General features: G+C 32.5%; 2 protein-coding genes across 4 annotated transcripts; one reads left to right on the top strand and one right to left on the bottom strand.

The window, feature by feature from the left end:
* Positions 1 to 25: 25 nt before the first annotated feature.
* On the top strand, positions 26 to 4,128 carry LOC123679904 (F-box only protein 21-like). The gene is made up of 5 exons (XM_045617464.1): positions 26 to 324; positions 410 to 682; positions 732 to 1,170; positions 1,351 to 1,788; positions 2,702 to 4,128. Exons 1-5 carry the CDS (start codon positions 176 to 178, stop codon positions 3,200 to 3,202), a joined length of 1,800 nt encoding a protein of 599 aa, XP_045473420.1. The 5' UTR covers positions 26 to 175; the 3' UTR covers positions 3,203 to 4,128.
* Positions 4,129 to 4,906: 778 nt separating this feature from the next.
* Positions 4,907 to 15,251, bottom strand: LOC123679903 (protein white-like). Of its 3 annotated transcripts, XM_045617462.1 has the most exons (14): positions 15,121 to 15,251; positions 14,676 to 14,761; positions 14,558 to 14,596; positions 13,474 to 13,699; positions 12,934 to 13,172; positions 12,581 to 12,652; positions 12,189 to 12,526; positions 9,655 to 9,823; positions 9,436 to 9,597; positions 9,221 to 9,352; positions 7,803 to 8,031; positions 7,646 to 7,751; positions 5,252 to 5,420; positions 4,907 to 5,191 (listed from the first exon to the last, which is right to left on the bottom strand). In XM_045617462.1, exons 2-14 carry the CDS (start codon positions 14,739 to 14,741, stop codon positions 5,090 to 5,092), a joined length of 2,049 nt encoding a protein of 682 aa, XP_045473418.1. In that variant the 5' UTR covers positions 14,742 to 14,761; positions 15,121 to 15,251; the 3' UTR covers positions 4,907 to 5,089. The 3 variants fall into 3 exon arrangements, with proteins under 3 accessions (XP_045473418.1, XP_045473417.1, XP_045473419.1); XM_045617461.1 differs by lacking the exon at positions 15,121 to 15,251 and having other exon boundaries at positions 14,676 to 15,020; XM_045617463.1 differs by lacking the exons at positions 14,558 to 14,596; positions 15,121 to 15,251 and having other exon boundaries at positions 14,676 to 15,065.
* Between the last annotated feature and the right edge of the window lie 880 nt (positions 15,252 to 16,131).

The raw sequence follows: 16,131 nt of genomic DNA, 5'->3' as shown, positions 1-16,131 counted from the left end.
TAATCTATGAATTCATATTTCAAAATTGTAATCAGTAATAACCTCTTACCCCTCCTACCTGTCAAATGGCAATAGTTTTGAAATCAAAAGAAATCCCGCTCCCAGAAGTTGTGTAAAATGTTTATGTAATTGTAATTGTGGTTCAAGAAAGTAGTTTACGAAAACTGTTCTGAAAATGGAGCGGCTGCCAATGGAAATATTGGAATTGATTTTAACAAACCCTATTTTGAGTATTAGGGATGTTATAAATTTTTCTTCAACTTGTCATTATTACAGAGGCATAAAACTCAATAACACCCTCTGGAAACAGAAATTTAAAAATGAGTGAGTAAATGTTTATGGCTTTAATTGATGCTCACAATTAACTTTAGTTAGTTTAGTCAGAAATATATTAAAATATAATTTTCAGGTGGCCAGAAATATCAGATATATTCGGGAGTAATTTGATGGATTACTACGAAGAAATAATTTATGTTTATAACATTTTCAAATGTATCGAAAAGAAATTGGAGTTGATGCCTAGTAGATTTTGTAAAAAATATGAAATATCTGAATGTGAATTGAAGGAATGGACAGTACTTGTGAATGAAAAACGCGAAAATTACTGGTATCTTGTGACATATTTAATGAGAATTGTTAATTGTACAGACAAAATAAATAGTTCAGATGTGGTACCCTTGAAGTAAGTTTTTGAAAATTCCTTTTTGAATATCTGATATTGAGATTTTTAGCACTCCAGGTAACAAGACTCAACAATACTATGCTAGTAAAGTTTTGAGGCATATAAGGCAAGTGTATTTATCGAAAGAGTGGGCCATATTTAAATCTTTACCTCAGAAAGAGCAACTCTTAGAGAATTGTGCCATATTTGTTGCTCAGTGGTGTCAACCACATATTGAAATATCTCATAAAATTATATCAGCTAAACTTGACAAAATTGCTAATGCTGTTAAAAGAAAGTTAAAAATTTCATATCCAAATCATCGAATTTTTGATGCTCCACAAGAAATATTAGATAAGTGGAAAAAATCAAATTTGGTATCCCATCAATGGACTACAATAGAGTGTAGACAAATTATGCAATCATTGAAAGAGGTATTATTTGATGATATGAGATTTAAAGGAAACAATATTGCTTACTACATGCCACAGAATTCTTATATCAATGAGGTGAGTGCTCTGCGAAAATAACTACAGAATTATTAAATATACATTTTGAATTCAATGTTAGCAAATGGTATTTGTAGTGTAAATTATACAATTTCATTTGAATTATTTGGTTAATAAAGGAATAAATAAGAATTGTCATATATTTTCAATTTAATTGGAGATTAATTGTTTTCTCATTAGGTGCTGGACTTCAGACAAGGATTGCCGATCACTCTGGCCATTATATTCGAAGCAGTGGCTAGGAGGCTTGGTCTATTATGCCAGCCAATAAACTTTCCCTCTCATTTTCTACTAAGATATTCTGAAAATGGACAGGATTGGTATTATATAGATGTTTACAATGGTGGCAATATTATCAGAAAACCTATAGCAGAATTTACAGAGTTAGTGGCTTCTCCTGTAGAAGTGGTTCAAAGAATGGCCAATAATTTAGAAGTATCTGCGAGGCAGCATACTCAAGTCAACCGAAGAGTTACAAGACTGAGATCAAGCTTGGAATTAATCAAATTAGTTAGCCCGCAGGATATATCATCATTGGTCAGTCTTGCTAGATTATATATGCTTCATAGTATGGATACTCGTTCTTTGGAGACTTTTCTTCTAAACCATGGATTTCAGGTAAAACAAATTTTTTGAATTAATATTTATTACAGAAAAATATATCAATAATAAGTGATTTTAGTGTTTTAAATTGAGAGGAAGATTAATGATACAAATTTATTTGCTATATTTCAATGAATACATTTAAATACTGACGTATAAAGTTCTGTTTTTGAATTTATTTTCATCAAGCGATCAGAAACATGAGTTCATTTTGTGTGACTTCGACTTTCATTTGGAACCCCTCAAGGAAAAATATTTATTTAAAATTTTTTGAACTTATGAAATTTGCGAATAAAATTGAAAAAATTTGATAGAAAAGTAAATTCTAATCAAATAAATTGCTACTCCCATACAATAAATATCTTATATTCTAAATAAGTATTTCTTTTATCCTTTTGTATTCATGTCTGGAGATAAAATTTAAGTATATCATTAAATATTTACATTTTTCGTAATTAATCTGGTTAATTTGACAACTCTTTTGTTTACTTGGCAATTGTTTGAGAGTTCAATTGTTTTCTTCTGTATTTTTATTTTGTTTAGTACATACAGAAAGTGAATATTCGTTGAACTCAATACATGATGTTTATGCATGATAGAGAATATTTGGTCTCTACTTTTTTATTTGAAAAAGAATTCATACCAATTATCAAGTGTTGAGAAACTAACTGGATTAAGAGAGCTTATGATAACGTCAATTTGCGGAAAAGTTCCTTTGCATTCAGTGTTTTACTACAAATTTTCAATTTTTTTACGAAATTTGCTAGTTATTTCTAGAATTCAAACAGATTAATTTCCCCTACGGGATGGTAATTGAATTAGGGCATTTTTAATAACATTGAATTCTAACCTCAAACAGATTGATAGAAATTAATCTTATAAAAAAAGTGGATATAGGTGTTACGATTTTGATTACTTTAATCTTTAGGTACCAGAACAAGCGCAGAGGGTGGTACACATGCTAAGAAATTATGAATCCCACCCATCTCGCTCAAGGAATGATCTAACAGGACCTACAGAACCTGTTGAGCGGACTCCAGATTTGAAATTTGCTGTAGGCATGATTATGACTCACTTAGCTTTAGATTACAAATGTGTTATTTATGACTGGGATAAAGAATGCAAAGCATCAGTAGATTGGCAGGAGCAGATGCATGTTGATTTGCTCTGTTATGGTAATAAGCAGCCCTTCTATAATGTTCTAGTGGAAGATGGGTCACATAGGTATGTAGCCCAAGAGAATTTACAGCCAACTTATGTAACTGGCTTCTTGTATTTGAATGAAGACGTTGGCAAATATTTCTCCCACCACAACAGGACTCATTATGTGCCAAATGCTAATAAAGAGCAAGAGTATCCCTATGATAAAGAGGTCAGATTAAGTTATCATGAAGGGTTTTTGAATTTACAGATGGAAACACATGATTGACGAAATATCAATTAAGAACTACAATTGTCAATAAGTATATTTAAACAGTAATTTCTCTGAGCGAAAGAAAATATTCATTAGTATTTCTGATATATGGCAAGCAATAGTTTCAAAATGAATTCAACTATACTATGTTTACTATTCTGATTGTTCCATACTATGTTTTTACAATATAATTTGGAAGAAATGAGAATGCCAATGCTGTTGATATTAATTTTATGGAACTTTTTTCCTCCAGAAAAATTGAGGAATAATGTCAATTTTATTAAAAATAACTTCTGTTTGAACAGCAAATTAAAATTTTATAGATATAACATCAACAATAAAATGGTGATCATAAAATGTTTACTACTGTGCCGTGATATTCAATATTAATATATATTTTTTCAAGAAATTCAGTACGTAACTGTTAATTTTTGGAAGTGATATATATGTAAATCTCGAATCTGAAAGTGTTAGATTATATTAGAATTATTATTATTCAGAACTATAAATTAGTTTACAATGTTAGTTAGTGTCAATAGGAATTCCTTGTATAAATCTTATTTTTATTTCACATAGTTTCTTTAAATTTATGATTAGGTTCTACTGAATATTGATATTGTCTATTGAATGAGTTGAAAAACATACATGTACATAAAACAAAGGCAGATTGTCCTATTGCAGATTCATGTTGTGTCAGAAACATGTATAATTGGTTGTAAAATCTACACTGAATATTATTTGAAAAAGGCTATATTGGCATATATATCATTTCATGATTTTGTTTTCACTATATTTGAGATTTTATTTTGATTTAGATAAGTTAATTGTTGATTTCTTTAAAATTTCTATAAATGAGAAAGTTATAAGACGATAAGAATGATATATGATATGATTTTTAAGAATTTTGTTGGGTGATATTTTAATAAAATAGTTTTATCTTAGTGTGTCATCAATTCTTATGGTTTATTATTTTCTATATAGTAAAAAAAAATTTACCTTTGGAATGTGTTGAAAGTTCAAATTATAAGGTCTTTTTCCTACAACTGCTATGAAAAGTAGTCTATGCTCCAGAGTTTACTGAATTTTGAAACTATGCATTTCTCATACTGTGAGAAATATTATTATTCTATGGAAACACTAGTAATGCATAGGTACTGTCAATGAATGCCATTTTGAATTGAATCAGGTACATTACTCATATTATTTAAATTTGTGCTGCTGAAGGAAAAACATATGCAACATGTGGAGAAAGTCCTTTTTCTTGTTGTGTGGTTGCGGCAATCACTTTTCAGGCTACTGCCACAAACTTCCACACTCGTGAGAAAAATCACAATATACTATTTTTCTATGAAATGGTTTTTTTTGAGAAAGAAAAAATAGTAAACCACAGTATACGATTTCGCAATGATTTTGTACAGAGAATGAATTTAATAGTTGTAAGAAGATAAACCTCCTAGGTATATCATTATCATTCTGTCAAAGCATAGACTTCCTTATCTCTTCAATTAACTTGACAAATGCTGTGAATAACTTAAACAGTTTGATTCCCACATTGGTGGTAGGCGGGTTTTTGTTTGCATTTACTTCTGTTTTCATCTGCAGTTAGTAAATTTATCGGTTAACAAGTAAGTTCACATTGAATAGGACGTCCCTTGAACTTTCTTAAAATATTTTAAAATTTAAAATATTTTATTAAAATATTTGTAATAAGTATTTAAACTCATTGAAAAGTATTTTATTCAATAGGAGTGGATCTTATTACATTTTTATTAAATACAAATTGTGCCTAATTTTATAAATATTATAGAATTCGTGGAAGTCCGAAATTATATGAGATGAAATCGTATATTATAAATAAAGGAGATTTTAAATAAGTCTAATAAGAAAACAAAAAACGCTTCTCTATTCGTAGTAATATGCCTTGTAAAGAAGCGCAAAGAATGAGAGTATTCTGAATAAAATCGCCAAGACAACAAGTGCAATAAGGGAAGGTACAAGTTGATCCTGAAAGAATTATTTGTCTTTATTCAATATCGGAAATAATTTTTTATATTTAATACTTACCGGAGATATGCCTTGCGATGCTAAAACAATTAAACCGTTTTTCGGACAAAAAGAGCTATCATCACAAATTATGTGACCAACATTCGACCACTGATTGATCAATAAAGCTTGGTTACCATATTTAAACCAAGAAAGGTCTGCAAGCCATTGTAAATATGGTGGTACTGAACTGAAAAAATATTAATTTGAGTGGGAAAGTTATAACGTCTGTTAATATACACATACAGGTTGGTCCAGATTTTAGTTCAATAATTTTGGCGTTGGATAAAACAACTTTTTTCATGGAAAAAAGTTCATGTAAACGTATATCCTAACATGCCTTATTTTCAAGATACAGGGAGTTACAATTTGAAAAAAAAATCAGTTTTTTACTTAAAATTTTAGTATTATTATATTCATTCTTTGAATTTTTAGCTATTGAAGTCAAGATAATGTAGTGTTTTGAATTAGGTAATAATCTCCTGCCAAAATTATCCAGTGGCCTAGATATAGGGATGCGATGCCTATTGAAAATCCAGTCCAATGTTTTTTTTTCGAGAAAATTATTTCATTTCTGTAATCAATAGAATTTTACTAAAAAAAAGATCTTCTGAATTTTTTTCATAGATTGAACCGTTTTTGAGATAATCAAATACAAAGCAAACACTATCTACAAAAATTTCAAACTTTTCTATTACTACCTATCTAATAAATGGAAGTAAAAAAATTGACGTAGTTTATTATAACGCTTTCAGATTGCATTTATTAAACATTTCAGAACACATTGTCAGACACTTATACAATGAAAAAATTACAAAAATTGTTCAAAATATGAACCATTTCTTTCAACACACACCTCGCACCGATGCAATATACAGGGTGTTTCCTAAACATGCGGCAAAAATTCAGGGGGTTGTTCCTTGGACTATTTTAAGCATGTTTTGTCCTTGGATGATTTTTGAAAAACCTCTTTGTTTCGAAGATACAGGGCGAACAACATTTTTCATATTTTTAAAATTAATAATAGTTTAAATAAAAATGCGTACCGCACTGTGTTTACTAAGTAGGTACAATTTATTTTTAAATTTGTTTAACAACATTCCAATTACTAAAAACGGCCAGTTTTTTGACTAAAAATTGATAAGTGCAGATGGTAAAGGAATACAGATTAAACACTCAATAAGAAATGATCCTGGTATTTTTGAAAGGGTTCGGCAGTCAATGAGGAGAAGATTGGATGCTTGTATGCTGGCTAGAGGTGGTCATTTTCAACAGTTTTTGTAGGTTGAGTTGAATTTTCATGTAATTTTTCATAATAAAATGTTATTATCTGAAATTTTGTTTCCCCTATATCTTCGAAACAAATAGGTTTTTCAAAAATCATCAAAGGACAAAATATTCTTAGAATGGTCCAAGGAACAACCCCCTGAATTTTTGCCGCATGTTTAGGAAACACCCTGTATAATTTATTTTTCTAAGTAGTGTTTCCTTTGTACTTGAATTTTTCGAAAACGGTACATTATTCTACGAAAAAATTCATGAGGCCTTTTTTTTTAAGCGAACCTCTTTTTATTTCAGAAATGAAATCATTTTCTCGAAAAAGACAGTGACGTAGATTTTTAATAGGAATAGGATTATCGCACCTTTATATCTATGCCACTGGAAAATTTTAGCAGGAGACGCTTAACTAATTCGAAAAATTGCATTATCTAGATTTTAATTATTTTATTATTAATGGCATGTTTTCTACTCAATAATATTTCTTCTTTCGATACAATCCAGATGGGTTTAATATTATTATTATTATTATTATAAGTTTATTGAGCAAAATTAAAACATTTTCCAGAGTACACTTTCTTATACCAAACATATTTGAGTACAGTTCAATCTAAATATGGATACAAAGGTAAATCAATAAACTATTCTTTACCTAGAAGGTGCGTGGGCACCTATATAAAACTATAAAGCCATCATCAGTTTAGAAAAAAGCATTATCAAAATCCCTTTTTGAAATTTAGTTTATTTCTTTATATTGATTTCAATGAATACATTGAGGAAATAATACGTATAGTATTTATATCCAAGACTTCTCAAATTCAAATTTTTGTATAGGAAGGTCATTCACGAAAAAATGATATTTTCCCAGTTATACGCAAAAAAATGCCAAAAAATTATTTTTTTTACTTCCCTTTTTTTCAATATTTCGTCGCGAAATTTTGGTAGCAAACCTCATTTTCAGATTCAACACCCCAAAAATTATGTATACCTAATTGAAAATATCAATACTACCCCAAAACTTTCTCGTGAGGGGCCTTTTTAGCACAAATTAACTGAACTATTATGAATTTTGTTTTAACTTTATACACACACTGTATACCTTTCAAATAAATCGAAAAAAGTAAGTTTGATACTTACGTAATACTCAGGAACATACCACCAAAAATTAGGAATGGCGTTACAATAAAACTAACAAGTGTTTGCGCCATTTGGATACTTGACGATATGGTGGAAATAATGTAACCTGAAAACAATAAATTGATACATGTGACAAACACTTTTTCACTCTCATTACCTGCTCCCATGACTGCTAAAGTGACTAAAACACAAGTTACAACACAGGTTCCGTATCTGATGAACTCATCATTGAGACCTATGGAGAAATAGCAAATAGTTGTGCCCATCATGTTTATGAGTGTGTATATTGGTATATCAGCCGCTATTTTGGCCAAAAAGTAGACGTCCGTTCGATACATTCCATTTTTGTGTTCTCGAAGAAAAAGGGGCAGTTCACTACAGAAAGTCTGAAAGAAGCGTATTATTTGATAAGTACAAACATGTCCAAAAAATATCCTGAATAGAATTGAAATGAAAATAAAACATATCTATTGGGTGCGCCTCGGCCCTCGAACAGCTCTCACATTTCAAAAAAATATGTTGGATGATCAGATAGACGGAGACTATCTGTCTTTGGGTTATAGTCCTCTCATCTTAGAAAAAAATCAAAAGCAGATACTATTCTCGGAATTTGAGATATCCAGTTATAAACTCGTAAACATTTGTATTCGGGCATCCTAAAAGTTGTTTCAAAACCTACATATGGTAGGGTGTCGGCGACCATTGAAATCTAAGGTCATTTCCTACAGATTTTTTGCTCGAAAACATTTCTCGAAACAAAAGTTGTAGGGACTTTTACCTTCTACAATTGATAATGACAAAAAAATGGCAAAAAACCTATAGGAAACGAGATATTTGAAAAAATGCCCATGAAACTATTATTGTGACCTTTGAACTTAGATTTTAATAGTCGCGGACACCCTACCATATGTAGGTTTTGAGACAACTTTTAGAATGTCAAAATATCTGTTTATTCAAGTTTTCAGCTTGGTATCTCAAATTTCGTGGTTAACTACTAAGTTGACCGTTCTCTGTCCTTATCATTCGGAAGAACACCATGTTTTTGACCACTCTTTCCTCTAACAGATCGCTCTGCTATTTCGCCACAATTTGTCTAATTTTTGGAATGATCTCAAACGAAAAAGTTTGATTCGTTGGTGACGAATCTATCTTCAAATTCGATTATGTCCATCTGGCCGGTTTTTGAGTGACGCGGTGTATTGCTTCATTGTCAAAATCTGACTAGTAGTTCCGTAAATATGGCCACTCGAAATTTTTTTCATTTTAAAACTGCTCGTGGTACCAAAAAGATGGTGTTACAGCATACACATGCCACGCGCTATTCTCCTGATGCAGATGTTCTACATGCATCAAGATTGCACCAGGCACCAGCATCTTCTTCAGTGGTCTCCCTAGGTTTTTAAACGTCACCCAAGAATCTATGGCTACCTGAATTGAGAAAAAATCGTCGAAATCAAAATGTGGGATTTAACCATGGCGCACCCTATATATCAATGATATTAGCAATGATATGTTGTCGTTCAGATCGCGTTTTGTCCTATTCCTGTAGAGGAAAATAATTCTCAACCAACTTACTAGAATTACTCCCATGAGGTTCAAAAATGTAGCATTGGTTAAAAAGAGAAATAGAGCTCCATTGATATTCTGAACACCGACTTGGTCGTACTTCTGGTTCCAAAACAAAATACTGATCAAAACTGAAACAAACTATTAAGAGAATGGTTATGTTCGCAGTGGATCACTCTTAAAATATATTTACAACAATTACAAGAGAGTTCAGTACTACTCACAAAAACTTGATAAAATTTGACTCTAGTGAGTCTTGGGTTTTTCTTAATGGCTAACCAACATCTCCAAGATACTGCTCTGAATTGTGCTATCCAAGAAACTTTATACGGACTGAGGAGCTGCATTCGTTGAGACCAAGGATCTTCTATGGCGGCTGAAGCTTTCTGAAATTTGCGAATGTTTCACATCAAGGATGCTAAGGATAAGGAGTTTTTACTCACTGTAGCCGCAGTAGCTTTTTTTATTTTTATCCCGACTGAAGACGTTTCAAATGCATCACAAATACTTTTCACTGCATGTTTGCAAGAATCTTCTCTTCCTGGGATGATTGACAATATTTGAATATAGTAATCTGCTGGGTTGAAATTTACGGGACATGGAGCTTGCAATCTGGGAAACATTAAAGAAAAAAACCTTTTTTGACTTTGAATTACATTTGTCATCAAATGAAAAATGTCTTGAGAAATATTTTTTGAATAATGTTATTGTATATAACTTAAGAATTAAAGTTCATAGCTGAATTTTGCTTCATCCTATACTGTGTAACAATAGTAAAGGATCGAATAAAATTTCACGGAATTATAAAGACCTATGAAGTGAATTCTATCTTCTCCGAATATGAATCGCATTGAGCTTGTTTGGTAAAAAATAGTGACAGCATTAAGACAAGCTATATTCGCCCTACAAGATTATTTCAATAAACACAGCAATGAAGGCGTTATGATGTTATACACTTCCTTAATTTAATTTTTTTTCACATAGGCGTACAACTTTGCTTCGGCCGTTTTTTTTGAAATTCGAGGCTTTATTGTAAAAAACTGGTTATACATTTATCATTCAAAGTATTGTCCATCCTCCGGCCATTTTCCGGCTTCTACTTTCTCCCATCTTTCGGGCAGAGTACAAATCCCGCGTTGAAAAAACTGGTCATCTTTTGAAGCGATCTACGAATCCATCCAATTTTTTACTTCTTCATAAGACTGGTCGGCTGACCAGCGCTTCCGGTCTTATGAAAGTTTCGATCAATGGCAATGACATTGATCGAAACTAGTGATAGTCCAAGGGAGCAACGTCTAGAGAATAAGGTGTTAGGTGTGTGGGGTAGGATTTCCCATATCAACGTTTCCAAGTATAGGGTGTTTTTTTCGAGGTAAATAACTTTAAGTTGGCATTACTGTTCAAGATGGCGACCGATTTAACAGCTGTCAAGTGATTTATTCTCAGTTTGGTTTGGCAATTCATCATGAATGAACTCACGCCTGAACAACGCTTGCAAATAGTGCAATTTTATTTCGAAAATTATGGTTCTGTGCGGAATACGTATAGCGCACTACGTCCATTAGCGATGAAGCGCACTTCTGGTTGAATGGCTACGCCAACAAACAAAACTGCCGCATTTGGATTGAAGCTAATCCTCAAGTGTATGTCGAAACACCGTTACATCCAGAAAAACTGACTGTTTGGTGCGCTTTATGGGCTGGTGGAATCATTGGTCCGTACTTCTTCAAAAACGATGATGGCCAGAACGTTACAGTCAATGGTGATCGGTATAGAGCTATGATTACTAACTTTTTTATTCCTGAATTGAACAACCATGATGTCCAGGAGCTGTGGTTCCAACAAGACGGCGCAAAATGTCACACAGCTCGTGCCACAATCGATTTATTGAAATACACTTTTGGTGACCGCCTAATTTCACGTTTTGGACCTGTGAATTGGCCTCCAAGATCTTGTGATTCAACACCGCTAGACTACTTTCTGTAGGGCTATGTAAAGTCATTGGTCTATGCGGATGAGCCACAAAACCTTGACCATTTGGAAGACAACATTCGCCGTGTTATTGCTGATATACGGCCACAAATGTTGGAAAAAGTCATCGAAAATTTGACGTCCAGATTGGATTACATCCGAGCCAGCCGTGGCGGTCATATGCCAGAAATCATATTTAAAATATAATGCTACAAGATTATCTTGCGGATAAATAAAATTCATGTCAATCGAATAATCCATGGTTGTTTCATTGCAATTTAAAGTTCTATAGCTCTAAAAAAAACACCCTTTTTGTCTTGGCCACTTTCGCAACATGGGGTCCAGCATTGTCATGCCGTAAAATCACTTTATCATGTCTCTCGTTGTATTGCGGCCGTTTGTTTTTCAATGCTCGGCTCGAACGGAATAGTTGCGTTCGATAACGATCGCCTGCGTTTGTTTCAGTCGATTTTAACAACTCATAATACACTACGCCTAGCTCAAATACTGAGCATGACTTTGGAACCGTGAATATTCAGTTTGGCTAACGCGTCCAATTCTGCATCTTTGAAAACCTTTTCTCTTCCACCGCCATGCTGGTCTACGACATCAAAATCATCGTTCTTGAAGCAGCACTCTCGGCACTTTCTTCCACCAATAGCGGACTCGCCATAGGTGTTTGAGAGCATTCGATGAGCCTCAGCCGCAGATATCTTCATATTAAAACAGAAAATTAAAACCTCCCGCAAATGACGAGAATTCGGCTAAAGTAAGCGGACATGTTTAATCAAGAATAACTTTATGATGCAGACATAAATCGACTAATATTTCGATGGCCTTATGTTTACGAATACTTAAGTTTATTGTATGATAACATCTACGATCAATTTATTTCGACTACCACTTACCGCTATAGCCATCTATTGCAAAACGGCGGAAGCAAAGTTGTTCACCGTTTTTGTTTGTGACGTAGGAATTCCTATGATATAAAAAGAAGAAACCTTACTTTGTGAAGAATTTATCAGCTTCAGCTGGAGTACCTAAGAAAGCTGTTCTTCCCTCGGCCATGAGGCCAATTTTATCGAACATTTGGAAGAGTTCAGAGGATGGTTGATGCAGTGTGCATATAACTGTTCTACCGGTTTGCGCCATAGCCTTGAGCATTTGCACCACATTGAGTGACATGAATGAATCCAAACCCGATGTTGGTTCATCGCAGAAAAGCAAGGATGGATTTGTAAGTAGTTCAGCTGCAAGGGCTAGCCTCTTCCTTTCTCCACCGGATATGCCTTTGACTACTCCAGGTTCACCAATTGGTACATTTTCGCATTTTTTCAAGGAAAGCTGAAATAGGAACTCTGTGATCAATTTATACGTTTACAGTTAATGAAATATTACCTCTCCCATAACTTCCTCAACCCTCTGAAGCCGTTCTTTATATGTCAATTTTGCATCCATCCTTACCAGAGACTGAAAATGAAATGCATATAGATATTCATTATCTACGTATTGAGTAGATAAATTAAAGATTCCTGAAAATTAGGCAAAATGTCAGGAGAACACCAACTGAACCATGGCCAAAAATCATATAATTTTCCAACTCTGTTCAACCACTAGTATTTCAAATACTTGATGAAAGAATAATTTTTGAAACTTTTGGCAGGTAAGAGTTCAGTGCTTGTGTTAGTTTACTCTAGATTTTATACCTTCCATATATTCTTTGCGGACCAAAGGATATAAAAAAGAATTACCTGGAAAATCAAATGTTCTTTCACAGTAAGGAACCCAATGAAAAGATCATCTTGCTGAACATAAGCAGATTGAGCGGCCAATTGAGTTTGAGATACTGGCTGATCGTTTATGCAGACAAGACCAGATATCGTGAGCGATTTAAGGTTTCTGAAAGTCATGCAGTTCATGAGTGTCGTTTTGCCAGCTCCACTAGAACCCATGAGGACTAGAAGTTCACCAGGGTGAGCCACACCACTTACTAGAAAAAAAAAGTGATTTTACATTGATATTTCTTCTGTTGATAGTTGATCATAATGAAACAAGATCAGAGATCATCTAAATGTTATTTGTTTTCTCATCATGTGCAATAAATTTATTATCTTATATGTGCAATATTATTTATTTGACACAAAAACAATTTTCAAGAAATGGACTAAACTTTCTACTGAAATATAGTAGTTAATAAAAAATTACGTTTAAAATAAGGCATGTTTAAATTTTGAGAATTTGCAAGCTACTATTCATTGTTGTGTACTATTTTCTGATAAGTAGGTACTTACCATTCTTAAGAATGTGTTTCATACCAACTTCTTGTTTTTTGATGAGCGATACTACCCTATTCTGATTCGGATCAGGAGGTTCCTGACCGTAGGCATTTATTTCACACCATGAGAAAGTGATCTGCTTTTTGACAGGTATTAATTCTTCATTTCCTCTTAATGCCCCATAGTTGTTCTTCCATGCTCTGAGTTCCTTAGCTGATATTTCGTAAGCGTAATCGTCACTCTAACAGAAATAAAAATATAGAGTATTGAGAAGTTTATAAGATGTGACTCAGGTTTTAACGACACAAAATGTTTGTTAGATATGTCATTTTACTGAAGAATATTTATGAAAGAAAATTGGGCACTACCAATTACAAAAAAAGTAACAAAATCCCATATTCCCAAAAAAATGAAGGTATTGAAATGCAATAATAAAAAAATTCATTCTACGAGTAATAATTACTATTCAAATCTTTATTACATTCTTTTATCCGAGTGAACTGAGGTAGTAGAAGCATTTTTATCACTTTTGACATGAAATTTTAAATTTCCACTCGCCAAATGCATTTCAGACCATCTTTAACAACTTTGGTTTCGTGTCTGTCTGTGTATCCTCACATCCTTATACTTAATAGTCTTAACTTCTATAATTTTCATCCGATTTCAACTACCTAAATTTGAAATGGCTAGTCAGTTTGGTCTGATGTAGATCGTCTCCGATTTGAACAAATTTGATATGAATATACTGATCATGTAATGAATGTTTACATAATAATTTCAATTATGCAATATAATATATTGTGTCCCGATCATGCTCAAATGTCAAGTTCCCGGGACTTTTATATTTCCTGTTCTAGAACTCTAATTTCAATGAAATTTTTTATATGTATGAGACATTCATAGGAATTCCAGGTTTTTAGAATGAATCGTGCAGGCTGTACGAGCGTAAATTGAAAAATTTTGGGAAATTCTGTTCAAGACCGAAAAGAACATATTTTTTTGATCAAAGGACGTGAAAAATCTTTTCGAGGGATAAAATTATTCATAAACTTAAGGTTTATCGAGAACACATTTCACACACATAAAACATTGAACTTACACTTCTTCGCAGCAAGTGAGTTCTTTCATCTACACCGTGCTGTTGGGATATTATCGTATAAATTCTGTTTTTTGAATAACATTTCGAATAATTTAATGAAATCCAAATTCAAACTTACATTTCCACTGGACGAAGTTCCACTCGCTTCTTCTGGCTCTAGCAGCAATTTAGTTTCCTCAGACATTTTACACCTTGTTAATCGAACTGAACATAAGAAAATTTATTAAGTTAGCCAAGTGAACGAATAAGGGTAGGTATTATGAAGAACACACGCCACTTTTGAACGAATTAAAATATACGCTTGTTTTTTGCCAATACGTATTTCTGGTTACGTAAGCACTCAAGATGTAACAATTTGAGAAGAAGGTTGTTAAGGAACTAAGTTATGATATGATTTTTGTAACACTTTTTTCACAGATCGTTTGTTGAGACCGCATACACAACATATGTGTCAATCCTGAGGTATATCGCTCCTCAGCTATGTATTCTAACGTGTTGAAAAATATACTCGCTACTACTGTGATAGTATTTGAAAATGAAAAATAATATTTATTTTTCCGTACCTTTTTAAAATAGCGTAGATGTCAAAAAAGGATATGTTCGAAATTAACTAATTCGTTCTCAAAACCAGGAAATGGGAATTTCAATATTTTCCTTTATGGAAAAAGGATACAGAATTTATTGAAACCTCAAGACTATATTCGAGTATTAGAGACCGCAATTGAAGATAACACAACTTCGATCCCTCCATATGATTTAGGAAATTTGTCGTATTCAATCGAAAATCTATTCTATTCTCGATAGGATGTATAGTACCTACAAAGGTTGTTGTAATATGAAATTAAAACATTTTTAAGGAATATTTGTCAAAGCGGTTACCCTCATAATGAGGAATTTTGGGGATATTATCAACAATCACGATTACATAAGAATCCAATGATTTCGAGAAATGGTATTCGATTTTTAAGATCCCTAGTTATAAGTTCTGAAATTCAATAACTTCGAAACTGATGAGGCTAAGAATTATTTTACTATTTTGTTTCTTGTAATTTATCTAAATTTTTTCATTGTTTGTTGCATAATTTTTGAACAAAGATTCTTTTGAATTAAATAGCTTGAATAACATGTTTTACTTTCTAGTCATAAAAATTATCACTCAATTACTATTACTTTTCAATTCTTAAATACTATAAGATCACGCAATATTGGCACGTAAGTCGTAAAGGCAGAACAACTCTTATCAATTAAGCTTTTAATTAATTTAAATGAGATATGGATACGTTGAACAAATAAAAATACAGGGTGATTCACTGCGATGGCATATTAGACGTTTATGGAAATCTTATCATAATTAACTCATGAACCGTTAAGATTTGAGCCAAAATATGGCAGATTCCTGAAATTGTCATCAAATAAGCTATCTAATAATGTAATAATATACTGGGTGTGATATTTGAGATAAGAAAGTAGTAGTCTGTTTCCGGTATGACCGGTAGTTGTAGAGATCTGATAATATTTTTAGGAAAAATATCATTGTCTGAAACCCTAACATGCAAATTTTCTGCACAAAATTA

Source organism: Harmonia axyridis, chromosome 5 (assembly GCF_914767665.1).
Source record: "Harmonia axyridis chromosome 5, icHarAxyr1.1, whole genome shotgun sequence".
Lineage (NCBI taxonomy): Eukaryota > Metazoa > Arthropoda > Insecta > Coleoptera > Coccinellidae > Harmonia > Harmonia axyridis.
This window is presented reverse-complemented; position numbering and strand designations above follow the sequence as displayed.